The sequence below is a fragment of the Rhinoraja longicauda genome, chromosome 4 (assembly GCF_053455715.1).
Source record: "Rhinoraja longicauda isolate Sanriku21f chromosome 4, sRhiLon1.1, whole genome shotgun sequence".
Classification (NCBI taxonomy): Eukaryota; Metazoa; Chordata; class Chondrichthyes; order Rajiformes; family Arhynchobatidae; genus Rhinoraja; species Rhinoraja longicauda.
Window position 1 is genome coordinate 33,807,914 of NC_135956.1, and position 26,710 is coordinate 33,834,623.

Sequence of the window (26,710 nt, forward strand, 5' to 3'; positions counted from 1 at the left end):
TTGAATCACAAGCACATTAACATACCTACACTAATGGTCTCCCATGAAAGGCACACTCACCATGGCAACCAGAGTACCACACCACACAAAATGGCTGCCATGGAGGTGAGGAAGAGGGAAATGGAGAGGAGGAGGGAGAGAGAGAGCGAGGGGGTGAGAGGAAGAGGGAGCACTCAGATTTGTGTGGAATGCCATATAAATCCTAGAAATACATGTGATTATGCTGATGAAGAGTGGAATGCCTAACACACCACACTATGGTTGAAGAGTTTGGTTGTACAAGGATGAGCAGTTGAGCTGAGAGAGGGACATGTGTCATAGGGAGAGACACGTGCTGACAGGTTGCATCTTGCACATGGTACATGGATAAGAAAGGTTTAGAGGGATATGGGCCAAATGAGGGCAGGTGGGACTAGTGTAGATGGGGCATCTTGGTCATCATGAGCAAATTAGGCCAAAGGGCCTGTTTCCATGCAATATGACTTTGACACATGAAGTGTGGGGGCTTGCTGGATGACTGGGATGTGGGGAGGAGAGTAGAGGACTGAGCTCAGGGTTCCTGACAAGGCTGAAACAGTACTTGTGATGACCAGCATCATATGTGACGATCAGATCTGCCTCATCAAAAGCAGTAAGTAACAAGCGGAGTCGAGGAATCTTGCAGGAGGTTGCATGGAGCATGAAAACTGGGGCCTTCTCCCCAGATATTATCTATTTTCTGTAAGATATTCCTTTATTCATCCCACACAATAGACAATAGAAAATAGGTGCAGGAGAAGGCCATTTGGCCCTTCGAGCCAGCACCGCCATTCAATGTGATCATGGCTGATCATTCTCAATCAGTACCCCGTTCCTGCCTTCTCCCCATACCCCCTGACTCCGCTATCCTTAAGAGCTCTATCTAGCTCTCTCTTGAATGTATTCAGAGAATTGGCCTCCACTGCCCTCTGAGGCAGAGAATTCCACAGATTCACAACTCTCTGACTAAAAAAGTTTTTCCTCATCTCTGTTCTAAATGGAACACCGGGGAAATTTACACTTGCTAATCAGGGGTCAGGGGTATGGCAATACTCTACTGGACTATTTATAAGATAAAGAATTTCACAATTTGCACAAGTGACAATAAAAGCACCATTGAACCATTAAGGCTTCTTATGCGATGTGTTCTCGACAAATACTCACATCCATTAGGGCAGCGTTGATGTAGTTGCTGCTCTCGCCATCTATAGTGATCAGGAATGGAAGACACCTGTCTGGTGGAAGGACATCCATGCATCGGTTCTTCTCATGGTTCCGGGGTAGCAGGGCAATGCTGCAGTCCTCGACTCGAAGAGTTGGGGTCACCATATTAAGAGTCTGAGAGAGAAAGGTGGCAGAATGGTTTTTCAAAACCTGAGAAATTGATGAACTCAGTTGAACTATTCACTTTGTCTGCATTTCCCTTATTGACATTCCCATCTCTTCACGTATGAAACCACCCCAAAGGCACAGCCTCGTGTGTCAGGGTATTTATGAATGTGTCATTTCTATAGTTCAATTCAATGGCTCTTTATTATCACATGTACTGAGTTATGGATAAAGTCCAGTAAAATCTGATTAAAGATAGTCTGAGGGTCTCTAATGCGGTATATGGTAGCTCAGGACCGTTCCCGATCACTAATGAGAATAGTCCTGAGCTACCATCTACCTCTTTGGAGACCCTCAAACTACCTTTAATTGGACTTTACTTTACTATCCTGCACATGTACACTGCGGACAGCTTGATTGTAATCATGTTCATAAGTTCATAAGTTATAGGAGCAGAATTAGGCCATTCAGCCCATTAAGTCTACTCCGCCATTCAATCATGGCTGACCTATCTTTCCCTCTGAACCCCATTCTCCTGCCTTCTCCCCATAAGCTTTGATAATCTTTCCACTGACTGGACAGCACGCAACAAAAAGGTTTTTCACTGTAAATAAACTAAACTAAACTAGACAGTGAAATTCTTTTTTTGCACACACTTCAGTCAAACTTTATTATTGCACACAGTTAACCTCCAGTGTTGTGGATAGAGTTTCTGACTTTGAACTTTGCTTAATAGTATTTTCTCTCAGGCTTTATCCAAAAGATTCCCTAAATCGCCAATTTTCATCAAGCTTGGGAGGGAGACTAAACAGTGTGGACTAAACTGACCAATCCATCATGGCTGATTTACTTTAATGAGGTAAACAGGGGTATGGTGATGGTGTAGCTGTTAAATTACCAGAGCAACTATACAGGAGCCTGAGTTCAAATCCCACCACAGGAGCTGTGGGATTTAAATTCAGTTCCTAAGTTGGAATGCCAACTTAGAAATGATGAGAACAAGAACCACTGAACATCTAATGTTCTTCAGGATCGGACATCTGTTGTCCTTACCCATTTATGAGACTCTGGACACATTTCATGTGGTTTGGCCTTAAGTATCCCAGTAAGCCACCCAGTTACAGTGGTGGCTCAACATTATCTTCTTAAATGGGAATTAGGGAAGTGCAATAAATGCTGGCTTTAACAGCCACGTCCAGATCTCCAAATGAGATGCAAATGGTCATCTATGTGTCAGTTTGAAAACCCTTTGTCAGATTTCAGTTCAGAGGAAGCGTCTTCAACCTGCTCCATTTCTCTTCCCACAGATGCAGCCTGACCAACTGAGTATTTTCAGCATTTCCTGTTTTTATTTCAGATTTCCAACATCTGCTGTTTTTTTGTTTTGATATGCAACTAAGTGTCAATGTTTCAGATGGATAATCATCCTGCTTCCTTCATCCAGTGATGCAAAAAAAATGATTCTTATTCACTTTGGGCAAACTTGCGATGAGACAAACCAAAAAGAGACACAAAATACTGGAGTAACTCAGCGGGTCAGGCAGCATCACCATAGAAGAGGAATAGGTGATGTTTTGGGTCGGAATCCTTCTTCAGATTGATAGAGGCAAGAAATAAACTCAGTTGACTCAGAATGTATGAACTATTTGGGGTAGAGGATTGCAATAAATAGTCATATATTAATGGATTTGTGACCTGAATCAACCTTAAGCAAAACAAGAATTTAATCTCGGTAAATGTGAGACGTTATGATTTGGGAGGACAAATGAAAGGGGAAAGTATACTGTAAATGGCTGGATCATTAACAGGACAGATGTACAGAGGGATCTTGGCATCCAAGTCCATAGCTTTCTGAAAGTAGATAGACTGATAAAGAAAGCCTATGGTATGCTTGCCTTGGGGCATTGACAGTCAGTAGGCCATGTTACAGCTCGATAATCCCTTGGTTTGCCCACAATTCGCCTAGAAATGGGGTGGCATAATGGTGCAGTGGTAGAGTTGCTGCCTTATAGTGCCAGAGACACGGGTTCGATCCTGACTAAGAATGCTGTATGTAAAGTGTTTACAACTTACTGAAGCCAATTAACCTACAAATCTGTAGGTCTTTGGAGTGTGGCAGGAAACCGGAGCACCTGGAGTACATTCACAGGCAGAATGTACAAAGTCCGTACAGACACCACCCGCAGTTGGGATCGAACCCAGGTCTTTGGCACTGTAAGGTAGCAACTCAACCATTATGCCACTGTGCCACCCTAATTTGATCAGTTTTGATCAGTTTTGAATGTGCAGACATTATATTCGGTAATGTGAGAAACGATTAAGAAAAAATACTTTGCATACCCTATACTCCTCCTTTATCTGCGAAGAATTTGTTTGTGGCTCCAACTTATTCATCTCATAATAAGCAGACCTGAGCTGAGAGGCTGGAATTGCTATGTCGCCACACAGGCAAGCTTCTAGAATGGTCTCATGGATGAATACGTACTGTTCCTGTTGAGTTAAAGAGAGCAGTCAATTTTCAATCAAAGTAGAATCAATAAAAGTGCAGGAATTAAAGATTGAAAAAAGATTTTCACAGCTGCACTTTTGAGCATGAGGTTTAATGATTTCTTGCTGAGTGAGATGTAATTCATATAACACCACATACTCAAAATTACCCTGCGAGCAACAGGGATTACTAGCAATGTTTCTGGATGTATCCGACCTCCATAATGGTGCAAAGTTCTTTGGGTGCAATATGGTTCTGGGCATTAATTAAAAAATGATTGAATGGTTTAAAACATTAAACTTGTCCCAACTCAAACCCACCTAGGAAGCAGGATCCACACACTGCAAGTGGATTGGTCTTGTGAAGATTATAATGAGATTGCTTGCATGCACTTTAGCAGCTTGTCTGGTGTAAATGGGTAGTTGAGTAGCCTGGGTCTTGGGTTGAGAAGGACTGAAATCATGAGGTGACTTCCTTTTGTGTGGGTCAGGTGTTGGTCATCTTCCAGGGTCCATCAACATTTCTGCTTCCCCCCTTTGCTCATCCATCTGTCCCTCCTGACCATCGTTTGTGATCAAGCCCCCTTTCCCATGATAGACACAAAATGCAGGAGTAACTCAGCGGGTCAGGCAGCATCTCGGGAGAAAAGGAATAGGTGACATTTCAGGTCAGAACCCTGAAGAAGAATCTGAATAATCTGAAGATCAGAGTCTGAAGAAGGGTCCCAACCTGAAACGTCTCACCTATTTCTTTGCTCCAGAGATGCTGTCTGATCCAGCATTTTGTGTCTATCTTCGATATAAACCAGCATCTGCAGTTCCTTCCTATCCCGTTCCCATGACACAGGTCTACATGCATCTCAGATGTTTCACCCGTCCTCATCTCAATATTACCATGACCTTGCCCATGATACTCGGCCCTTAGAGTTTCCTCATCATAAACAAGATGCCCTTTCCCACCACACGCAGGTTCTCATTCGCTGTGCAAAATACTTGCTTCTCCTTGTGGGCTTCTGCCTTGTGAAGCAGGCTTCCTGCTTTACTGCTTTTCAATCTTCCAACCAGATACCTCTGGAAACAGGATGAAATAAGCTGCATGGGACATTTGGGAACCCATATCTTCGGATCCCCTGATTCAATGACAGCACCCACGCCCTGCCTAGAATCCTTCTCCAGGCAATGATACAGGCCCGAGTGATAAAATATTAACTGTGCTCTACGCACCAGTATTGCCAGCCCTCACATACTATTAATGGTTGTGTGACTTTGTGCGTTGTGGGGAAGAAGACTCCTGCTGATCTATTCTTTCTCCATCCTAATCTCCATGCAGGGAAGCGTTTAGTTCGTTGATGACAGCCAGTTCAGCCATTCTATAATGGAGCTAACAGTCCATGTGCACTTAACTTCTAGGGGGAAATTTGATTTGAGGTTCAAGAGTCAAAAATATTATATGGTTATATGTCTCAAAACAGAACAATGGAATTCTTACTTGCTGCATCACACTCCATATACACCATAATAAACAACAACAAATGATCATGTGTAGGAAAACTGTGTAGGTTTAAACCGAAGATAGACACATAATGCTGGAGTAACTCAGCGGGACAGGCAGCATCTCTGGAGAGAAGGAATGGGTGATGTTTCGGGTCGAGACCCTTCTTCAGACAGAAAGTCATGGGAAAGGGAAAAGAGAGATATAGTCGATGATGTAGAGAGATATAGAACAAATGAATGAAAGATATGCAAAAAAGTAACAATGGTAAAGGAAACAGGCTATTGTTTCCTGATTGCTAGATGAGAACAAAAAACTGGTGTGACTTGGGTGGGGGAGGGATGGAGAGGGAGGGAATGCAGGTTTTACTTGAAATTAGATAAATCAATATTCATACCCCTGGGCTGTAAACTGCCCAAGCGAAATATGAGATGCTGTTTCTCCAATTTGCATTTAGCTTCACTCTGACAATGGAGGAGGCCTGGGACTGAAAGGTCAGTATGGGAATGTGAAGGGGAATTAAAGTGTTTAGCAACCGGGAGATCAGGTAGGTCCAGGTGGACTGAGCTAAGGTGTTCAGCGAAACGATTGCCTAGTCTATGTTTGGTCTCGCCGATGTGTAATTATGTGTATAAATATATATATATGTATATGTATATAGACAAACAAACAATAATAGTGCAAAGACAAATAAATAGATAAACAAAATATATATAGACAAAATATGTATCTATATGGAACATTAATATTTATATATTTATATACAGGTACATGATTTTTAAATATATATTACATTTATATACACATGTACACACACACACACATATATAATATATATATAAATGTGATATAATGCCCCCTTGTCTATGTAGTTCAGAGCTTATTTGGAGGTTGTTGTGTTTAATAGCCTGATGGCTGTAGGGAAGAAACTGTTCCTCAACCTGAGCGTTACAGTTTTCAGGCTCCTATATCTTCATAAGTTATAGGAGCATAATTAGGCCATTCGGCCCATCAAGTCCACTCTGCCATTCAATCATGGTTGATCGATCTCTCCATCTCAACTCCATTCTCCTGCCTTCTCCCCAGAACCCCTGACTCCCGATGGCAGGAGTGAAATGAGAGTGTGGCCAGGGTGATGATGCTGGCTGCCTTTTTCAGGCAGAGACTTTGAAGATGGGGAAGTCATTGCCCATGATGGACTGAGCAGGGTCCTCTACTTTTTGCATTGATGGTCTTCCCGAACATGTCAAGGATTTTGCAATGAACGATGCCACTCCCTAAAAGATCATTGGGAATCCTTACCTCTGTTTGGACCATGTTGACCCTGCGAGATCGCAGTTCTCTGACACAGTTGTAGATATCGACAACCCCTTCCCTCTCCGCCATGTCCAACATGATATCAATGACCATGAAGCACCCAGTCCTTCCTGCCCCAGCGCTGAAAGACAGACAATTAACTTTAATCCCATAACCTGCCAGAAACACCACGACACTCCTTTGAATATAATCGAATTAGCCATTTTTATATCCCCTAGATACCACAGTTTCCATGAATGGATTTCAATTGATGCCTAATTAAATCACCTTGGGATGGACACAAAGTGCTGGAGTAACTCAACGGCTAAGGCAGCATCTCTGGAGAAAAATAATAGGTGACCGTTTGGGTCGAAGTAGAGTCTGAATAAGGGTCCAGACCTGAAACGTCACCTATCCTTTTTACTGAAGACCTGAAGAGCCTGAGGTTGAGTCTGAAGAAGGGTCTCGACCCAAAATGTCACCCATTCCTTCTATCCAGAGATGCTGCCAGACCCGTGGAGTTACTCTAGTACTTTGAGTCTATCTTTGATATAAACCAGCAACTGTAGTTCTTTGTTTCTAAAGCACCTTGGGTCTGTTAATACTCTGCATTATTTAGATATTGTCAGAAAGTAACAATTCATTATTTCTTCGCCATCCACTTGTCTTTAATTTTTCCTTGGAAAATAATGTGGGACACACTAATGCATTTTGAGATGAAGAAGGAGGTGGTGTTGGGTCTCGTGAAGAGAATTAAGGTGGATAAATACTCAGGGCCTGATGGGATCTATCCAGGTTATTGAGACAGGTAGGAGAGGAGATTGCAGAGGTCCTGACAAGGATCTTTGTATCCTCTCTAGCACAGTCATGGAGGACTGGTGATCAGCCAATGTTGTTCCTTTACTTAAGATGGGAAATAGGGATAGAGTCATAGAGTGATACATTGTGTAAACAAGCCCTTTGGCTCAACTTGTCCACACCAGCCAGCTGTCCCAGCTACAGTATTCCCAGCTACAGTAGTCCCACCTGCCAGCATTTGGTCCATATCTCTCCAAACCTGTCCTATCCATGCAGGATAATCCACAACATTTTAGGCTGGTGAGCCTCACATCAGTGGTAGGGAAGCAATTGGATAAGATTCTTAGAGATAAGAATTACTCACATTTGGAAGAGAATTTGCTAATTAGGGATAGTCAGCATGGGTTTTTCTGCAGCAGGACATGTCTTACAAACTTGATTGAGTTTTTTGAGGAAGTGACAAAGTGATTGAAGAGGGAAGGACAGTCAATGTTGTCTACGTGGACATTGGTAAAGCGTTTGACAAGTTTCCTCATAGTAGGATAATCCAGAAGGGTGCAGTGACACAGCTGGTAGAGCTGCTGCCTCACAGCGCTGGAAATTCATGTTCGATCCAAACCTGAGATGGTGTCTGTGTGAAGTTTGCATGTTCTCCCTGCGGCTTCATGGGTTTCCTCCAGGTGTTCCAGTTTCCTCCCACCTCCCAAAGATGTGCAGGTTTGTAGGCTAATTGATCGCTGTAAATTGTTCCTAATGTGCAAGGAGTGGTTGCGAAAGTGAGATACATAGAATCCATGTAGATAGGTTGGCATGGACTCGGTGGGCCGAAGGGCCTGTTTCCAATCTGTATCTCCAAACTGATCTAAGGTGCATGTGATCCAGGGTGACTTGGTAATTTGGATTCAGAAGTGGTTTACACTCAGAAGACAGAGCATAATGGTGGAAGGTTGCTGTGGAACTGGCTTGGAACATGTTGGTAGGGGACGTGGTGGAAGCAGATATGATAATGGTATTGAAGACACATGAACAGTCAAGGATGTAGTGATATGCAGCGCATGCAGACAGAAGGCATTAGTTTCAATAGGCACCATATTCTGCAGAGACATCGTGGGATGAAAGTCCTGTTCCTGTTCTGTGCTATTCTATCTTCTATGTTTTACCATTACTTGAAAAGACACAAAAGGTCAGATTTCAGTCTGCTGAAGACCAGATTCGAGTCTCTGGGGTCTAAATGTTTACCATCAGTCTCAGAGGGAATTAATATCTTCAGAGTTAAAATCTTCACAAAGCCAAAGAAGTTGAGACAAATTCATTGTAACGAAGTGGAAAATGTTTAGAATTGGAGTAAAATAAATAAAGTCTTGCTTATTTTGATAATTACCAAACGGTGCACAATTTCACTTTTATGCTTAGCCATTAACTTGAAAGCACACAATATTTAGCACAGAACCAAGATCAAAGTGATCACATTACTGTATCCATATTACTGAAAATGTCAAAACAGGTTGCTAGGTTTTGGTAGATTAATGTATTAGGGGATATGGAATGAAGGCTGAAATCATTGTCCACTCTTGTTTGCTCTAAATGATGGAAAAGGTTTTATGGGGTGAATGAGTTACTTTGTCCTCATGTGCTAATGAGGCATGGAGTCATAGAGCGTGGAAACAGGCTCTTTGATCCAACTTGCCAACACCGCCCGACACCTCCCATCTACACTCGTCCCACACGCCTTTGTTTGGCCCTTATCCCTCTAAACCTATCTTATCCATGTACCTATCCGAATGCCTCTTAAATATTATGATCGCACCTACCTCAACTACCTCCTCCTTGTTCCATATACCCACCACCCCCTTTGGCAAAAAAGTGACCCCTCAGTTTCCTATTAAATCGTTCCCCCTATCAACCTTCCCCCCTCAACTAATGAGATAGCACCTACCTGCAATGCACCACGATAGGTCCAGCACCTGCTGGATTCTTTGTCTTTACACGTCGGACAAAGCCCAGGAGCCCAGTGGCATGGTACGGAACACCATGGTCAGGCCAGCCAGTGAAGTGGAGCTGCCTGATCTCTCGTATCTCATGAGCACCTCTCTGTTAAAAGGACAGGGGAATACATCTTCTTAAGAACTGTAGAGTTACATGGAAAAGTGCAGACATACATACGATGTGCAGTAGAGAGTCATTTAAACTAACTAACTAACGAACTAACAAACTAACGAACGAACAAACTAACTAACAAACTAACTAACTAACTAATCTACCTAGCTAGCTAAACCAACTAACAACTAACAGATGGTTCAAGAGAGTGGTAAGCCACCACTTTCTCAAGGACATCAGTAATAAGTGCTGGTTTGTCAGTGATACTGCCTTACAGCACCAGAGACCCAGGTTTGAATTGACTGAGGATGCTGTCTGTAAGGAGTTTGTACATTTTCCCTGTGACCGTGTGGGTTTTCTACAGGTGCTCCGGTTTCCACACACACTCCAAAGATGCACAGGTTTGTAGGTTAATTGGCTGCTGTAAACTGTAAATTGTTCCTAGTGTATAGGATAGTGCTGGTGTACCAAGTGATCGCTGGTTGGTGTGGACTTGGTGGGCTGAGGGGCCTGGTTCCATGCTTTATCTCTAAAGTCTAAATCAGTAAAAACTTATTTAAATCAAGAAAACAAAATGCAGATACTAGAAATCTAAATTAAAACCAGAAAATGCTGGAAACACTCAGCAGGTTATGCAGCATATGTGGAAAGAGAAACAGAGTCATAATTTCTGATTGAGAACCCTTCATCAATCGATTAGAGTCAGAGTCATGGTGTCTTACAGCGTGGAAACAGGCCTTTGGCCCAACTTGCCTACATTGGCAAACAGGCCATCGACACTAGTCCCACCTCCCTGCGTTTGGCCTGTATCCCTCTAAATCTGTCCTATCCATGTACCTGTCTAAATGTTTCCTAAACGTTGAGATAGTACCTGCTACTGCCTAAACATGATGCTTCAAGTGAGACTGGGCAACTTGGCCAATATTAACCATGAATAGGTTTCACCAAAATGCAATGACCTAAAGCTGTTTCCTTACCTTCTCTACTGCAAATGTCCTGATGACATACTCAGCTAGCAGTTCTGTCTCAATGAGGGTTACTTTGATATCTCTGTAGATTTCTGTATCATCGGGCCAATACCTGCAGCACTTCACCTGTTGACCAAGAACAATATCAATGTAATCAGCAATCGGAGGTTTATTCAGTGATATTAAAAGGCATAATTAAAACAGCTTAAGTCCACATAGATGAAGAAAGTAAATTTATCTTCAGAAAAAAAAGCAGCCTTGGGATAATGAGATGCTGCTTCACCTTTCCTTATTAACATACACAGCACCTTACCACTTCGTTCACCTCTAATAGAGTCATCGGGCCGCAAAGTCACACAACACAGAAACAGGCTCATTGGCCCAACTCCCTCTACGTTGACCAAGAAACACCACGTTTGGCTCATATACTTTTAAGTGCCCCAACCGCTTCCTCTGGCAGCTCGTTCCATATACACACCAACCTCAGTATAAAAAAGTTGGTCCTCAGGTTCCTACTAATTATTTCCCTTCTCACCTTAACCCTATGTCCTCTAGTTCTTGATTCCCCAAGAAAATACATAGAAAAAGACAATGTACATTTGTCCTATCTATTTCCCTCATGATTTTATACACCTCTATAAGATCACCCACAGCCTCCTATGCTCCAAGGAATGAAGTCCTACCCTGCCCATTTCTCCCATTGGCTCAGGTCCTCAAGCCCTAGTAATATCTAAAATTTCTCTGCACTTTCCAGCTTAATGGCATCTTTCCTATAGCGGTGTCCACAATACGGTAGCGCAGCGGTAGAGTTGCTGCTTTACAGCGAATGCAGCGCCGGAGACTCAGGTTCGATCCTGACTACGGGTGCTGCACTGTAAGGAGTTTGTACGTTCTCCCCGTGACCTGCGTGGGTTTTCTCCGAGATCTTCGGTTTCCTCCCACACTCCAAAGACGTACAGGTATGTAGGTTAATTGGCTGGGTAAATGTAAAAATTGTCCCTAGTGGGTGTAGGATAGTGTTAATGTATGGGGATCGCTGGGCGGCACGGACTTGGAGGGCCGAAAAGGCCTGTTTCCGGCTGTATATATATGATATATGATATGATATATGATACTCCAGGTTCTGACTCACCAATGTAACATAATGTGACATACTGTAACACTACTGTAACATAATGTCCCAACGTCTACACATTGTTCCCTGATGGATGAAGGCCAAAAGCATTCTTCACTACCCTATCTACTTATGGCAATTTCAGGGAACGATGTAACTTGTACTCCCAGATCCCTCTGCTCTATAACACTCCCCAGAACCCTGTACAGAGTTTGTACCTTCTCCCCATGACCTGCGTGGGTTTTCACCGGGTGCTCCAGTTTCCACCCGCACTCCAAAGACGTACAGTACAGGTTTGTAGGTTAATTGCCTTCTATAAAATGGTAAACTGCCCTAGTAGGAGAGTGTTAGTGTGCGGCGATCGCTGGTCGGTGCAGACAGTGGGCCGAGGGGCTTGTTTCCATGATATATCTCTCAACTACACTGAACTAAACTAAAATGTTTCCTGACGTCTTTAGACTGCTATTCTGTAAGGTTTCAGAGATTGGTGAAATTGTGCTGAAGAAAAATTCACATAAACTACAGTGCCAAACATGGGGTTTACCTGAATAGTAAACACACTGGCATGCTGAGCCGCTGAATCCTGGCATTATGCCGAAGGAACCACTGACCCCTACATTAGTATTCCTGCACAAGTCACTGAACCTCAATGATGCGAAAATTGGCAGTTTTACTGCGATTTCAATTCATGGCCACGACCTGAATGTAAACCCATGTACCGCCGCCCTTCAAATGAACAAGTAATTACCTGATAATTTTCAATCCATTGCTTAGAAACAATGGAGCTGCCTAAACATAATGATCTAGATGGGGCAAACAACAGGCTGATGTACAATACTGACCTTAAATAGCATCAATATAAAGTGGTCACAAATTACAGATTAATTTCCATTTTAGGCACAAAAGGTTTTAAGTGCAATGTACATCGGTAGCACATTTTGTTTAAAACTATTATTTTATTTTCACGTATATCTCATCTCCTTCTTTGCAGTAGGAACAGATCAAGAATTTTGCTAAAATGAATCAACCTTTTCTCTTGGGGGGAAAAACTATTCTGTTTAATAATTCTCCTCTTAATGGATGAATCTTATTAATAAGGAGTCCATCCTTAACAAATGACTCCTGTCATCAGATTGGATATACATCAAACTTCCTTCCCTTTAGACTGGAAGGTCACAGTCTTTTCTGCAATGCTTAAACCCTTTAAGTGATAACCAGGTTGAGGTTTTACAAAAACATTTTGTCTTCTATGTCTGGCACCAGTTGTGACTTTAATGTCCTTTCACTGCTGGGTGAACTTTAACTATTAGATCTACCTAGATCTTCACATTCAGGTTTTTTTTGGCATCCAATTATCTGGGCTTCCTGGACAATTGCAGCAGCAGGTTGAATTTAAATGCTACCATCTAAAAGTTATCTCAACAAAATGCAGTCCAATGTATCCTGTCCATGACAGTAAAAGGCACTGCATCTCATAAGATGATTCATTCGAGGTCCGATGGTGACATAAAAACATCGAAACATACAATATAGGTGCGGGAGTAGGCAATTCGGCCCTTCGAGCCATTTAATATGATCATGGCTGCTTATCCAAAATCAGTACCCCAATCTTGCTTTCTCCCTATATCCCTTGATTCCGTTAGCCCTAAGAACTATATCTAACTCCCTCTTGAAAACATCCAGTGAATTTGCCTCCACTGCCTTCTGTGGCAGAGACTTCCACAGATTTACAACTCTCTGGGTGACCATGCTCCCTCTGTTTCCTCTTAGATGAATGGACACAGGGCAAATAACAACCATGAGCGGCACGGGTGGCTTACAGCGAATGCAGCGCCAGAGACCCGGGTTCGATCCCGACTACGGGTGCTGCCTGTACGGAGTTTGTACGTTCTCCCCGTGACCTGCGTGGGTTTTCTCCGAGATCTTCGGTTTCCTCCCACACTCCAAAGACGTACAGGTATGTAGGTTAGTTGGCTTGGTAAATGTTTTTAAAAAACTGTCCTTAGAAGGGTATAGGATAGTGGTAATGTGTGGGGATCGCTGGTTGGCGCGGACCCGGTGGGCCGAAAGGGCCTGTTTCCGCGCTGTATCTCTAAAGTAAATGCAAGCTGGAGAATTCCTGCTGTCATGAAATGCAGGTATAACCTTCAAAAAAGTAAAGAGCACCATCTTTTAGAATGGACGTTCTTCTTGCGTCAACACAAAGTAACAATTTGGTATTTTTCGTGTGTATACCAGCAGCAACATATTGGGAAAGATTCTCAAACCAATTGTAGGAAGGTATCAAAGAAACTTTGGCTCCGAGACATATAAGGGGATATTCAGGCAGCTTAGCAAGTTTGGAGGAGTGTTTTAAAGGGGGAACATAGGGTGAGGAAGTCTGGGGGAAGGGGGGGGGGGGGGGGAGGAGAAAGACATGGGTTTAACAGCAGTATTTTGCTTGACATTACTTTAGACTTTAGACATACCGTGCGGAAACAGGCTCTTTGGGCCACAGAATCCGCACCGACCAGCGATTCCTCCCATACACTAATCTACAAACACGAGTGACAATTTTACCAAGGCCAATTGACCGACAAACCAGTATGCCTTTGGAGTGTGGGAGGAAACCGAAGCACCCAGAGAAAACCCAGAGTTGCAGGGAGAACATACAAACTCCATACAGACAGCACCTGGAGTCAGGATTGAACCCAGGTCTCTGGTGCTGTAAGGCAGCAACTTTACCATTGTGCCGCCCCAAATTGAATTAAAGATGTACAAGCATCTTAAATATAACAGGGGTGGAGAAGGTCCAAACTATAGTGAGAGATGAAATCCATAACACCACAAGACATAGGAGCAGAATTAGACCATTCAGCCCATTGAGTCTGCTCCACCATTCGTTCATGGCTGATCATAGATATATTTATAGACCAGAAGAAAGATTTTAAATTAAAGTCCAGGAGCCAATGTAGATCTGGGCAAGAGACTGTGCTTTGACACGATCTTTTCCTCTCATGATTTTGTACACCTCTATAACATCAGTCCGCCTCTATAAGATCAAGTCCTAGCCTGCTCAACCTCTCCCGACAGCTCAGGCCCTCGAGTTCTGGCAACATCCTCATAAATCTTCTCTGTACCCTTTCCAGCTTGACAACATCTTTCCTATAACATGGTGACCAAAACTGAACACAATATTCTAAATGCGACCTCACCTACCCCTTATATAAATTCAAACTGAAGATTTTAAAAATAAATCACATCTTTTTAAATGTTCCCTCCATTGTTATCTTTTTTATTAATTTTTTTTGTTCTCTTTTTTACCCTTTACTTTTCCCACCAGTTTTGATATTGAATATTCTCTGCTGCTCATTGCCTTCAGCGATGGCAGCCTCGCCGACAGTCTGTCGGTCCTTTCGTCTTTTTTGCAATTTTTAGTGTGTTTTAAAAGTTTGTGTTAATGTTCACTGGTTTGTTTTATGTGGGGGATGGGGGAGGTGGTCGGGGGAAACTTTTTTTCAATCTCTTACTTGCCGGAGATGTGATTGTTTTCCGAATCTTATCTGCGGTCGCTCTGGAGCTGGCGGCCTTGCTCGAGACTGACTTTGAGCCTCACCTCGGGGCTGCGGACGTACCATCAGAGTCTGCGATCGCTTGCCTGAGATCGACGCTCCAACCGCGGCTTAGAGCTGCTTCAACATCGAGGAGCTTGCAGTCTCGGTAGAGACCGGTGTCGGGAAGCTCCAAAGTCGCAGAAGGTTCGACTAGCCCCGACCCGGTGTCAGATCGCCCGGCGCAGGGAGCTGAGATTCCCCCGATGCGAGAGCTTGATTGCCCCCACGCGGAGGACACGACCACCGGCTACGGGAGCTAAGACCGTCCCGTCAACGGAAGGCTCGAGGCCCCCGACTGCGGGAGATCAAAGAAGGGAAGAAGATTGAACTTTTTTTCGCCTTCCATCATAGTGAGGAATGTGGAGGAGTCACTGTGGTGGATGTTTATGTTAAAATGTATTTTGTGTGTTCTGTTGCTTTTTATTGATATGACTGTATGGCAAAGGTACTCCTCAGGTTGTAAAACATACTTGGCTAATAAAGTATGATTACGATTATGATTATTAATAATTCTTCATTCTGAATGTTATGGAGACACAATTATTTGCCTTGTCCACACAAGACTCAGACCATCTGCAGAAGGTGCTGCAACAAAACGACTCGCTTAAGTACAGTTTAAAATCTCCTGAAATATAATTGTAACAAATGCCTGGTGTCACTATTGCGTGCAAAATCAGACCCAGACTAATATAAATATACATACCTATTATACAACCACAGCACTGATCAAATCTCTTATACATCACATTAAAGGCATGTACTACGTACTGAGCTATGTAACAGATCTATGGGTAGTGTAACTGAGGCAATGAATATTGATGCATTTAATACTTTTACAATGGTTGGTAGGAATAGCAGGGAGCTGCCTTACAATACAATACAATATGATAGAACTTTATTTATCCCAGGAGGGATATTGATCTGCCAACTGTTATAAAAACACAAAATCCATGAAATTAAAGTGACAAGTGGAAAGGATTGGGGATGTGCAAAGATTGGGGAAGGGGAGGGGAGTCAATCTCAGTCTACCCCACGACAGAAGGGGGAAGAGTTGTACAGTTTGATAGCCACAGGGAAGAAGGATCTCCTGTGGCGTTCTGTCCTGCATCTTGGTGGAACTAGTTTTTGCTGAAGGTACTTCTCAGGTTGACCAGTGTGTCATGGAGGTGGTGAGCTGCTTTGTCCAGGATGCTCCATTTTGGGCAGAAAGGTTCCCATGGGATTATGAGGGCATTCTCAATATCATAAATGGAGACATCTTACTGCAAAGCAATTACCCTTTTAATTATAAAGCAAGGTGAGCCAACAAAAGGAAAAGTATACTGACTGCCTATTAAACTCTCCAAACACTGTAAACTACCTCCAACTTCACGTGTGATGGAAGAATAAAGGACAACTGACGTTCATAAGTTATAGGAGCAGAATTAGGCTGATGGCTGATCTGTCTTTCCCTCTCTTTCCCTCTCCACCCCATTCTCCTGCTTTCTCCCCATAACCCCTGACACCCTTCCTAACCCGGAAACTGTCAATCTTTGCCTTAAAAATATCTGTTGACTTGGCCTACACAGTCATCTGTGGCAATGAATTCCACAGATTCACCACCCTCTGTCGAAAGAAATTCCTCCTCGTCTCCTTTCTAAAGATACGTTCTTTTATCTGAGGCTGTGGCCTCGGGTCCTAGACTATCCCACTATCCACATCCACTCTATCCAGGACGTTCACTATCAGAAAGCCTGATAAGGTGCCTCACATTATTACATGTGACTTTGAACTATAATTCAACGCACCTGCCCTTTGAAACCCAATGCAGGCTGATGTACAGCTGCTGCCAGACCAATCAACAAACTCTGCCTCCCCCCCCCCCCCCCCCCCCCCCAGTCCACTGCCAAACCCTGCCTGCTGCCAAATCAAACAGCAAATTACTGTCAGCATATTGATTACTACAAAAGATTTCATTAATGTATTATTAGAACTCTGCTGGCAGTGAACCAACAAATAAGATGCCATTGTTAATGAGGTGATTACATTTTAATTTTTGAACAAATTACAGCCATGAAAATAAAAAATGAGAACCCGTGTTCCCTCATCCTTTCTAATTGACTTTGCGCTGCTTGTGATTGCCTGCCAAAGTTCGACCCACACTTGCTGCTTTTTCTAAATACCTTGCTCTTTAACTGGTGCATTTGACTCTGAGTCATGATCCAGTTCTATCGTAATTGATGTGTTGGGGATGAGGCAATAAGTCAAAACACAAGGCACACACTCTCTGTGAACTCAGGAACATAGAGCCACAGGCGTTAATGTATAGGGAAACCGCACATACACGCGGACACAGAAGCACACATGTACTGAAAGACATGAGTGTGTGCACAGAAACATACATATGTTCCCTCCCCCAGAGGGACCATGGGGGAGGGGGAGGGGGGGGAGGGGAGGGCAAGGTGGGTGTCGAGAACTAAGGGGGGACCGGGTGGGGGCCACAAAGAACGAAGGGGGGACCCAGTGGAGGGGGGGGGGCACTGAGAACGATGGGGGGACCCAGCGAGGGGGGGGGGGTCGCCAATAATGAGGTGGCAATCAAGATGGGTACTGCCGAGAATGAAGAGCGATCCGGCGGGAGGTGCCAAGAACAATGGGAGGACCCGGCAGGTGGCCGCCGAGAGGGAAGGAAGTCCTGGCAGGGGGCCACCTGTGGCCATGTGTGTCAGATGGCCTAGTTCGCCACTGCGAGCAGAAGATAAAAACTGTTTGATGAACTCTTTGTAACTTTGTTGGTGCCAGGATCGTGGCGACTCTTGTTTACTGCCCAGGTGAGGTCTGCTGTATAATTTTACCGCTGCCAAGGGTGGTGGTGGAGGCAGATACGATAGTGGCATTTAAGAAGCTTTTGGATAGGCACGTGGATAAACAAGGAATGGAGGGAATTGGATTATTTGCAGGCAGATCAGAGTTGGTCTTGGCATCATGTTTGGCACAGGCATTGTGGGTTGACGGGCCTGTTCCTGCAAGGTGGTGCCCTGCAAGCTAATGCACCAATTCAGAGGCTTAATTGACGAGGCTCACAGAGGCTTATGCAGTAAATGGTGAGTCTGGGATTGTTCAAGGGGGATATAAGGGACCCTCTAGAGAGTAGCAGAGATAAGGTTCAGAAAAACGTGATGTGGGAGCATATTAGGTAGTGCAACACAATACGGTGAATTCCCAATATTGTGGAATCATTACATTTTATCAATGGCCTTAAGTATGGGCTCCAACTGTTGGAAGTTTAGCAGAACAGGATGTGATCTCATTCAAATGTGTGAGATGGGTGGGGCTGGCAGGTTTGATGCTGCAAGAAAGTATCTGAAGAAGGGTCTCGACCTGAAACGTCACCCATTCCTTCTCTCCCGAGATGCTGCCTGACCTGCTGAGTTACTCCAGCATTTTGTGAATAAAAGGAAGTATCCCAATGCAGGAGTGTATTGAGTAAGCCAGTCACAGTTTCAGAGTATGTTTTTCTTTCAGGGTGCTGCAAATCTTTGAAATTCTCTAAATTGTGGAAGTGTGGATTTTAAGTCATTAAGTTTATTTAAGGCTGAGATAGATTTTTGGATGAGGGGAATCGAAGATTAAGGGAATCACACAAGTTCTGATCAGCAATGATTTTCAAGAAGCTAAAGGGGGATATGAGCAACTGCAGATGCTGATTTACAAAAAAAGGACAGAAAGTGCTGGAGTAACTCCAACAGGTCAAGCATCTCCAGACAACATGAATAGGGAGAAGTTTTGGGTCGGGACCCGACCCGAAACGTCACCTAGTCATCTTCTCCACAGATGCTGCCTGACCTGCAGTTAAAAGGGTCCTGACCTGAAACATCACTGATTCATGTTCTCCAAAATGCTGCCTGACCCACTGAGTTATTCCAGACTTTGTATCTTTTTTTCAAGGAGCTAAATGGTCTGTTCCAGCTCCTAGTTCTCATGTTCCAAATAATTAAATAAAAAATATGAAAGATATCAATAATACCTATTCCCTTCCACAGGATGGATTTAGATTAAAAAATATTTGACAGAAATTGTTCAGAGGGAACAAAACCTAAGATCTGCAAAGGATGATCTCCAGTCAAGCATTAAAGTAACTACACCATGTGTAAGGCATTTCAATGTGCAGAAAGAAAGGGGGGAAGGTCTTAATATTATTATCCATGCTAGTTTCTGATGGTACATTTTACATGCAGATTAAATTCACTGGGGCATTATCAGGCACGGTATCAGGTAGAGATTGTCACTAAAAATTCAGAAGTCCAAGTCGACATGCATAAACAAATAAAGAAGGAGATTGTTGACCTTGAATGGAATAAACAAATAATTTTAAAACTCTGCAATGAATGTTTCACTGTTGTTGATGAGAAAAAAAAGTGACTTAAATTCAAATTATTCTCAGAATAACATAGAGAGGATCGAGAACCAGGGGACATAAGTTTATGGTAAGGGGGGAAAGATTTAATGGGAACCTGATGGGTAACTTTTTTACACAGAGGGCGGTGGGTATATGGACCGAGCTGCCGGAAGAGGTAGTTGAGTTAGGTACTATTGCAATGCGTAAGAAGCATTTAGACGTTCATGGATATGATAAATTTAGAGGGATATGGGACAAATGCAGACAGGTGGGACTAATGTAGATTGGACATGTTGGTCAGTGTGGGCAGGTTGGGCTGATGGGCCAGTTTTCATGCTGTATGACTCTAAGACTCTACATATATGCCCATTAGTTTGTAGTCCAAACAAGCTTACTCTTCATTCTAATCCACCCTGCTGCCTTAGATGATACTAAGCTGGGGGGTAGTGTGAATTGTGAGGAAGATGCAATAAGGCTGCAGGGTGACTTGGACAGGTTGTGTGAGTGGGCGGATACATGGCAGATGCAGTTTAATGTAGATAAGTGTGAGGTTATTCACTTTGGAAGTAAGAATAGAAAGGCAGATTATTATCTGAATGGTGTCAAGTTAGGAAGAGGGGATGTTCAACGAGATCTGGGTATCCTAGTGCATCAGTCAATGAAAGGAAGCATGCAGGTACAGCAGGCAGTGAAGAAAGCCAATGGAATGTTGGCCTTCATAACAAGAGGAGTTGAGTATAGGAGCAAAGAGGTCATTCTACAGTTGTACCGGGCCCTGGTGAGACCGCACCTGGAGTACTGTGTGCAGTTTTGGTCTCCAAATTTGAGGAAGGATATTCTTGCTATGGAGGGCGTGCAGCGTAGGTTCACTAGGATAATTCCCGGAATGGCGGGACTGTCGTATGTTGAAAGGCTGGAGCGATTGGGCTTGTATACACTGGAATTTAGAAGGCTGAGGGGGGATCTTATTGAAACATATAAGATAATTAGGGGATTGGACACATGAGAGGCAGGAAACATGTTCCCAATGTTGGGGGAGTCCAGAACAAGGGGCCACAGTTTAAGAATAAGGGGTAGGCCATTTAGAACGGAGATGAGGAAGAACCTTTTCAGTCAGAGAGTGGTGAAGGTGTGGAATTCTCTGCCTCAGAAGGCAGTGGAGGCCTGTTCGTTGGATGCTTTCAAGAGAGAGCTGGATAGAGCTCTTAAGGATAGCGGAGTGAGGGGGTATGGGGAGAAGGCAGGAACGGGGTACTGATTGAGAGTGATCAGCCATGATCGCATTAAATGGCGGTGCTGGTTCGAAGGGCTGAATGGCCTACTCCTGCACCTATTGTCTATTGTCTATTGTCTATTGTCTTATCCCTCTAATCTCTCCTCTCTTCTATAATGCAACATTTAGAGAGATACAGCGTGGAAACAGGCCCTTCGGCCCACCGAGTCCCTGCTGACCAGCGATCACCCATACACTAGTTCTACTCTACACACTAGAGACAATTTACAGAAGCCAATTAACTTACAAACCATTCATTGGAATGTGGAAGGAAACCAGAGCACCTGAAGAAAACCCACATGGTCACAGAATGTACAAACTCCATACAGACAACACCCATAGCTAGGATCACACCTGGATTTCTGGCACTGTAAGGCAGCAACTCTACCGCCGCACCATTGTGTTGCCATTTCATAAACCTTAGAAGAAAAGCTGCTCTTATTGGATGAAGAACTGAAGGCTGAAGAAAGTGGGAAATCGTGTCTCGGACAGTACCCAAGGTCAGGATCGAACCTAGATCTCTGGCGCTGTGAGGCAGCGACTATACCAGCTGTGCCACCATGCTGCCCAGTGAAATTGTTGCAGGTGTCCTCTTCTGCTGGCGGGAGCTCATTGAAACTTACAGAAGAATGAAAGGCGTAGATAGAGTGGATGTGGAGAGGATGTTTCCACTGATGGGAGAGTCTAGGACCAGAGGTCATCGCCTCAGAATTAAAGGGTGCTGGAGATGAGGTGGAAGGAGGTGAGGAGGAACTTCTTTAGTCAGAGGGTGGTGAATCTGTGGAACTCATTGCCACTGAGGGCTGTGGAGACCAAGTCAGTGGATATTTTTAAGGCAGAGTTAGACAAATTCTTGATTAGAACGGGTGTCAAGGGTTATGGGGAGAAGGCAGGCCGATAGGATTCGGAGGAAGAGATCAGCCAAGATTGAATGGCGGAGTAGACTCGATGGGCCGAATGGCCTAATTCTACTATAACTTGTGAACTTGTGGTTCACTTCTCTGTCACTATTCTCCCAACATGGTGGCTCGTGCAACTGGCACCTTTCACTTCCTTTTGACATGTCAATTACACAGAGCAGGCTCGGAACATCATGACCTTTGATGGGAGACAGTGCAGCATTCCTACACAATTCTCTGTGGCTATTGTTATTTCAATGGAGATCACTGTCCCATTAAAATTCCGGACAAACAAAAAAACCTGCAGTTAAACATTCACACAGCACATTTTCAAGGTCCATGTACTTTTAAAGTATTTGCGCAATTCCGAGAGATTGTACGTTAAAATTGCCACAGCGAAAGATGTTGTTTTACACCAAAACTAATGTTTTGGCCTTGAGCACTGAGTTTACTACACAACACGACAAACCTCTCAGTTGGAACAGTCCTGGCCTCTATTAACTCTGTCAATGAAAATAAAATACTAATGTCTTCCCTGTGGCTTTAAATCTGTTGGGCTGTTTGGAATTTCATTCCTCTGTGCAAGATTAATCTTTCTCAACTAAATGAGCTTCTTCCAGAAATAAGGAAAATAGAGATTTCTGTTGTTTTTGAATGCCTTTGTCATATCTGGAGGTTGCTTGCCAAAGTCAGCAAGTGGACCAGCCAAACTCTCTTTACGTCGGCCCTCGACTGCTGCTGAAATCAAGCATTTAACTTTGCTCCAAACTGTTCCACCTCATACCTTGACTCAATGACTCCATGTATACGCCTTAAGTACTTCAAACAAAGCATTGCTTTATGGAGTCACAGAGACATGCAATGTGGAAGCAGGCCCTATAACCCAAACTGCCCACACCAACCAACATGCCCTATTTACACCAGTCCCATCTGCCTGCATTTGGCCCATATCCCTCTAAATCTGTCCTATCCATGTACCTGTCCAAATGTTTTTTAAACACTTTTTTTTGGGAGTGAGGGAGATACCGAGAACAAAGAGGGACCCGGCTTGGGGGGCCACTGAGAGAAAAAAGAGAAACCATTAGGGACTATAATGAATGTAATGTTGTTGGCACCCTATACATGGCGACTGTTTGCATACCTTGTGTATGGTTTGCAAAACATAGAATTTCACTGTGACATGTACATATGGTAATAAGGTGTCAATCAATCAATCAATCAATCAATCAATCAATCAATCAATCAATCAATCAATCAATCAATCAATCAATCAATCAATCAATCAATCAATCAATCAATCAATCAATCAATCAATCAATCAATCAATCAATCAATCAATCAATCAATCAATCAATCAATCAATCAATCAATCAATCAATCAATCAATCAATCAATCAATCAATCAATCAATCAATCAATCAATCAATCAATCAATCAATCAATCAATCAATCAATCAATCAATCAATCAATCAATCAATCAATCAATCAATCAATCAATCAATTCATTCTCTTTATTTAAGCCACATATAACTCTGGTAGAGACACAAGTACACAAAAAAAAAATTAAAACCCCATTAAAATAAAAAATTAAAATAAAGATTAAAATAGTGCTGGTAGTAACACAGCGGGTCAGGAATCATCTCTGGAGAACATAGATGGGTGAAATATCAGGTCAGGACCTACCGATATGGTACGTCTATGTTGCATTTCCTTTAAGAACCCCACGATGGAGACACAAGGAACCACAGTTCGTTGTTTACCAAAACAAAAACCAAAGTGCTGGAGTAAATTAATGGGTTGGCCTGATTCTAACCCTTTGTTTTCTTTCGGGTCCTTCCCTAACAGCAGGTATGTAGAACAGCTCATAAAGCTCCAGTTTTATCAGGATGTCAGATTTGAGGTATTGGGTAACCAAGAGCTAACATGGATTAGTGAAGACAAGGATATATATAGGGCCTGGCAGGGTACAGGATATTAGGTAAATTATGTCAGGCTTCACACACAATAGAATGATGGTCGTGGATGGGTGAGATATTACCTGACTCTCTAGGCATTACTTATCCTCTCAGTCAATGCCTCTCCCACAAAAAGGAGATCTTTTATTCAAAGTATTCCTACATAAATATTCTCGGGGTCACAAGCCACCCGAGTGATTATTCTGGCAACGAAGGCCTGATAAGTTTTAATTAGATGCCTCACTTTACCATGAACCCAATGCACAAAGTGACTAGGAACAGATTGAGAACCAGAGGACATAGGTTTTATGGTGAGGGGGGAAAGATTTAATAGGAACCTGAAGGGTAATTTTTTAACCAAAAGGTGGTTGTGGGTACATGGAGCGAGATGATGGTGTATATGGGGCATGTTGTTCAGCATGGGTAAGTTGGGCTGAAGGGCCAGTTTTTGGGGTGAATTTCCATGCTGTATGACTCGATGACTGGTAAGTAATAATAAAAAGACCGCTTTTTGTTTGGAATGTGCCAGTTCACTGCATCAACTAAGAGCCAGCTATTCCTCAGCCGTCTTTTAAATTAAATATATTTTACTGGTAAACATATTGAAAAGTCATTAAGTAAAATTGCCACTTGTGCTTTTGCATCTGAGAGCAATAGGAGTGTTGGCAACCACTGTAGACGGATGTCTGTTTATAGCACAGCAGAGGCTTCAGTCCCATTGCAAGCGGGGCAGATGTGAGCAGCTGCATGATCTGCTGCTTGAGAACTGGTTTATCGGACTCGTTCATTTGACTAAAGCAGTCAAAACACAGCTTTCATGTCACTCTGACAGCAGGAAATGAGAGGGAAGTCTGGATCTGGAAAAACAAAAGGCAATATCTAATGGTACAATGGTAGAGTTGCTGCCATACAGCGCCAGAGACCCGGGTTCGATCCTGTATGGAGTTTGTACGTTCACCCCATGACCTGCATGGGTTTTCTCCAGGATCTCTGGTTTCCTCTCACACTCCAAAGACGAACAGCTTTGTAGGTTAATTGACTTGGTATAATTGTACATTGTCCTTAGTGTGTGTAGGTTAGAGTTAGTGTGTGCTGGTCAGCGTGGGCTGAAGGGCCAGTTTCCACACTGCATCTCTAAACTAAACTAAACTAATCCCGCAGGCAGCATTTGAGTCGGGAACAGAGTCCAAATTCAGGAGGGGGATTTTGGAAAAGATAAACTGTGACACATGAACCAAAGACCAGCCTGAGCCTCCTGAATCCTCTGCTGTGGGTATACTCTCATATAGCGGGAGGTGAGTTGGAAACCGCATGATTTAGTTTGGTTTAGTTTATTGTCACAAGTGCAGTGAAAAGCTTTTCGTGCTACTAACCAGTCAGCGGAAAGACTATACATGATGACAATGGAGCTGTCCACAGTATACAGATACTTGATAATGGGAATAATGTTTATTGCAAGATAAAGTCCAATTTAAGATAGTCCAAGGGACTTCAATGTGTTAGATAATAGCACAGGACTGCTCTCTAGTTGTTGGTAGGATGGTTCAGTTGCCTTGTAGCAGCTGGGAAGAAACTGAATCTAGAGGCGTGCATTTTCACACATCTGTACTTCTTGCCTGATGGGAGAGGGGAGAAGAGGGAGTGACCGGGGTGAGACTCGTCCTTGATTATGCTGGTGGCCTTGCCGAGGCAGCGTAAAATATAGATGGATAAAATATAGATTAAAAATAAAAATAGAAATCAATGGAGTTAAATATTGGTTTGGCAACGAAGGTGGCACAGGGTGGCGCTCAACAAAGGTTTTATTATCTGCACTATTTAGTAGTTTATTATGTCACTGGCAAGGATGCTCGTTATTGTCCATCCTCAATTGATCCTTAAGGTTCAATCATCACACATCGGCAAGACAGGATTGAGAGCAGATTTCTCTAGCTGACATCAGCCTCCCTAATGGGCGGGCTTTCACCTCAATCTTGACCTTTTATCGCAGCATTGTGGAGGACTAACTTTTTTTAAATGTTGAATTACTCGAATTTAAATTCGCCAGCTGTGAAAGTGAGAGCATTAGACGTAGAGTTATACAGCATGGAAACAGGCCCTTCAACCCAACTCACCCATAGAGTTCTACAGCATGGAAACAGGTCCTTCAGCCCAACTCACCCCTGCCCATTTAAGCTGGTCCCATTTCCTGCGTTTGAAATCTATTCTATCCTTGTACCTGTCCAAAATTTCTTGCAAATTTTGTATTGTACTTGCCTCAACCACTTCAGTCCAGTGCTAATCCAATAATTTAACCACAATATTACCACACCCCGGCTTTTAACTCTTAACCAGTGACATCAATACTGTGGAAATTACATAAAACATAGAAGACAAAAAGTACAACTCTGAAAAGTACAGCCCACAATGTCCGTGCCAGACATAATGCCAAGATAAAAGAACCTCATCTGCGATTTACAAATCTTATTTACAAATCATTCCTCTTTGTATTGTATTCAGCAATCAAATCTTCATGGAAACATAGAAAATAAGTGCAGGAGTAGGCCTTTTGGCCCTTTGAGTACCCCGTTCCTGCTTTCTCCCCATATCCCTTGATTCTGTTAGCCCTAGGAGCTATATCTAACTCTCTCTTGAAAACATGCAGTGAATTGGCCTCCACTTCCTTCTGTGGCAGAGAATTCCACAGATTCACAATTCTCTGGCTGAAAAGTTTTTCCTTATCTCAGTCCTAAATGGCCTACCCCTTATTCTTAAACTGTGACACCTGGTTCTGGACTCCCCCAACATCTGGAACATTTTTCTTCCATCTAGCCTGTCCAATCCCTTAAGAATTTTATACGTTTCGATAAGATCCCCTCGCATCCTTCTAAATTCCAGTAAATATAAGAATATAAGATCCATTCTTTCATGACCAGAGCCCAGGCTGAGAACCAAGACTTGTTAAAAAGAAACATGGCTAACATGATGGGAACCAAGACTGGAATGTGAACAGTGAAGAAACTCGCTCTCTGT

General features: G+C 43.2%; 1 protein-coding gene across 6 annotated transcripts in view; it reads right to left on the bottom strand.

Annotated features, from left to right (window-relative positions):
• Nucleotides 1–26,710, bottom strand: part of LOC144592686 (receptor-type tyrosine-protein phosphatase mu) — a 606,124-nt gene that overhangs the window by 23,362 nt on the left and 556,052 nt on the right. For all 6 annotated transcript variants that reach the window (XM_078397499.1, XM_078397500.1, XM_078397496.1 and 3 more), the window contains 5 exons: nucleotides 10,495–10,611; nucleotides 9,357–9,511; nucleotides 6,629–6,764; nucleotides 3,688–3,837; nucleotides 1,183–1,356 (listed from right to left, as the gene is read on the bottom strand). In XM_078397499.1, the coding sequence (XP_078253625.1) occupies nucleotides 1,183–1,356; nucleotides 3,688–3,837; nucleotides 6,629–6,764; nucleotides 9,357–9,511; nucleotides 10,495–10,611 (732 nt within the window). The remainder of the gene's footprint in view (nucleotides 1–1,182; nucleotides 1,357–3,687; nucleotides 3,838–6,628; nucleotides 6,765–9,356; nucleotides 9,512–10,494; nucleotides 10,612–26,710) is intronic.